This window comes from Opisthorchis viverrini, assembly GCF_000715545.1.
Source record: "Opisthorchis viverrini unplaced genomic scaffold opera_v5_19, whole genome shotgun sequence".
Lineage (NCBI taxonomy): Eukaryota > Metazoa > Platyhelminthes > Trematoda > Opisthorchiida > Opisthorchiidae > Opisthorchis > Opisthorchis viverrini.
Window position 1 is genome coordinate 2,153,034 of NW_008751675.1, and position 3,428 is coordinate 2,156,461.

The 3,428-nt window shown below is 45.1% G+C and overlaps 1 protein-coding gene across 1 annotated transcript in view; it reads left to right on the forward strand.

The window, feature by feature from the left end:
• Positions 1–2,300, forward strand: part of T265_01773 (hypothetical protein) — a gene marked incomplete at both ends in the record, with an annotated part of 28,493 nt that extends 26,193 nt beyond the window's left edge. The window contains one exon of the mRNA XM_009165863.1: positions 1,395–2,300. Within this exon, the coding sequence (XP_009164127.1) occupies positions 1,395–1,539 (145 nt within the window). The remainder of the gene's footprint in view (positions 1–1,394) is intronic.
• Between the last annotated feature and the right edge of the window lie 1,128 nt (positions 2,301–3,428).

Genomic DNA, 3,428 nt, shown 5'->3' on the forward strand with positions numbered 1-3,428 from the left:
TATCCTGACTACCCTCGTCTTAGGCGCGATTCCGCACCGAAACCGCTTTCCCGCTCGCAGTTAGGCGCTGTTACGGCCACACGCGATATACCGAAACATCGGGTCGCTTACTCGTCCAGTATCAAGGTGAGCTCTGATTGGGCGAAAGTCTGGACCTAACAGCCAATCATAATCCAGTATTCGCCGAATGTTGGTTGTCAATGCAGTTTCCAAACGGCGTCGAAAGTTCCAGGATGTTGTCGCCTCTATACTTCATATATGGCGTGCTGGATGTGTTTTTGACCTGGTTTTGAGTGTTTGATATAAATACGCCTTTGGTGGCTCCTTTGACGAGAGCCCCATCGTGGAAGGTTCAGACCGAGAACTAAGCTAAGGCATTGCCGTTATTATACCACGACTGAAGCTGGTCGAGGTGGTCCCTTCTTTTGGGATGTTCTTGATAAAATCAATCGATGTGTCACCTTATGTAGCAATCGAATTCCCTTTGAGTTGATTAGTTTATCCTTTCCAGGGAATTTGTCATGTCGATTTCGAATGGTTCTAATATGATTCTCCCACTATGGATTATAAACTAGGGTGCTGATCGAGGTCGAACTGTGACATTTTCCCACAAACGCTTATCCAGGGGAGTTCCTATCACATATTTCTTTGAAATATGCGCCTGGTTGCCCTGAATTCCGCCTGGTTGCCGTGAATTCCCTTACCACAGGAATATCGTCCACAGTACGTGTGCCCCGTTTGCTAGGAGTAATCCAGTGGTAGTATGATTGACTACCCCACCTCTGCAGGTGCCTACTATCTTACGGTATCCCACTGTGCAACACGTACAATGCAATTCGCAGCCGATAATGATAGTGGTGAAACCAGCTTGAACCGTTTACACTCCGTCATTTTTACGGAAACTGCTGCTACCCTTAAACTATCAGATACTGGACTTCAGATAACGATTATTAGGCGAAATTGACATCCCAGCTTCTTGTTTCCTCACTAAGTATTGTTCAGATTCCCTTATATCTGAGGAGGGTCGATTGCTTTTAGAAATAGCAAGCTGAAAACTTCTCAGGTTCCTCGATTCTTTTCGATGGATTAGATGTTTTGCCTATCATACCGGCGGACCACGGTACAAATGCCCGCTTAAGGAGTCCATATTCAAGTGATTTAGCTTCTTCAGGCTATTTATTTATCGGTTTAGTAAGTGAATGGTATCGGACTCTCGGGTTACACATAGGTTTCCTTGTATACCTTTCTGCCCGGTGCTAACCACAACTGACCCATTTGAACTGATCGCACTAATGAATCCACGGTATTTCTCACTGAATTGTCTCTCAGTGAATCTATTCTGTGGCTCTTCCTCATCAACTCATTTATCTCCTTTCCACCACCTGTTCTTATAGGCACGCGCATGACGTCTGTGAGACAGAGGGTTATGACCAACTGGTCAGACATCGTCCGCGCTTGTTGAACGAGTGCTTTCGCAGTCTTGCATCCCAGCAACTCCCCCTCCGGTGTTGGGCTCGAAAGCGCCCAAGGCAATCCTAATGAGCCCAGTTTCGAACTTTCAAACTAGTACACAAGATACATGTGTGCAGTCCATTTTCGTCTTGTCTCTCACCTCTCCCTCACGTGGTCCTCCCCAGACCCTCCCTCAGACTAGTTATGCTCCATATCGTTCCAATCTGCAGTTATTCCAGGTCCAGCTATGTTTTCTTCGCATGGGTTTTCATCACAATGTGCGCGATCACTGCTGCTTACCTGAGCCCATATGCGCACCATTCATTCTACTCTTTTTCTATACCAATTGCCGCATACCAAGTCACGCTGTACGTGCTTTCCTAGATGAGTCTACCAGTTCCTCTTTTTCTCCGTTCGTTGGTCTGTTTTTGTTAACTTGCTCGTTGCTCGATTCCTATGTTATTTTCGCTGCGTGCTCTTTCCACCCCCATCTTCTTGCATTTTTCTCTTACGCTGGATTGTTCTGCGTTATCCCACCCCGAGTCGTGTGGGAGTTTTTGCGTAGTGTTCTGTTGTGGCCTGAGACCACACACACACACACACACACACACTGATCATTCAACCAATGAGTTCCGGTTCTCTGTTTTTCTGCCCGTCGACACATAATGCAGTTTCTTTTTTTGTGCTTTCACGTGTTGATCTTGTTATGTACTGCTCGTCAGAAAAAAAGCTCCTGTTCCTCAGTGAAGCGGTCATAAATTTACGGAACTTTATGATTGCCTGTTCCGGAAATCTACCCTTGTTTCCACTAGACTTTGTGCTTTAGTCAGCTAATTCAGGATGAGCGCACTCCGGCGATATCGTCACCTGACAACTGTTGGTTGAGTGACGAATGGACTCGCAAAAGCAGTCGGGAATAGTGAATATAATACTACCTCCCTCCAGGGAATGCCTTCGGAAGATTCCGGAATGGCCTGGTCATAGGAGGATGTTTGTGATGAGAACCGTGTCGTACTTTGTCTGCGCTGGACAGTGAAATTTCACTTTTTGTCTGGATTCTTTAGAGATCGTAGATTTTTTGTTTCATCTAAGAATGACCTAGACTATCGAAGTATGAGCCTGTGTAATGCTCACCACTACTACTCAGCACTACTGTTTTTCGACCCAGTGAACGCGAGTGGGAACTATTGAATAGGACCATGTATCTAAAGGACTTATTCTTATACGACGAGGTAAGCAATTGCAATAATCATCGGAAACTTGATCAATATTGAGTTACCGTTGGTTCTTCGACCTTCAACGGTATTGCATCTGGGGATGTTTCGCCGAATGATGTTTTGTGCTTATTCAGGACTCGATTGCCGGACAACTCTGGTCTAGTCACGTTACAAAACGTTCAGCCGGTTTTCCAATCAGTCATACTCTAATCGATTTGGAGTGATAATCCACCGGTCGGTTTGAGTAAGCAACATTCTTGTGTTTCCTATAGAGGGGTAGTAAATCAACTAGTTGATGAAACAGAAAGTGCTCCGTTCTCTGTTCAGCACGGTTTGGTGCTTCAAGTGAGGATTTTCAGTTGAAGAAGTTCCGCATGTCTTTTATAAAACTGAATTACTGCACTAGACATGTTCAGTAACAAGAACTTGCAGCGCATGGGCCAAGGGGCGAGGTGGTTAAAAGAGGAAACTCGTTCGTAATTCATGAGCACCATGATTGTTGGGTGGAACTTCAGATAATATGAGAACTGAGCCGTTGTAAGTCAAGGTAAAGCCTTAGCACTACGCTGACAGTTAGTGGTTCTTTCTTACCAACCTCAGTTTTTTGTGCTGGGTGAGGTTACAGTGGTCGTTTGATCAGGTAAGATAAACGTCGTTTTGCAGGCGTCAGAATGTGCATTCTTGGTAAATAAAAAGAGACCAACCTGCCTCATCAGTACTAGTTACTTGTATTTGACGTGAAGAGTACTCGGTGAAAAG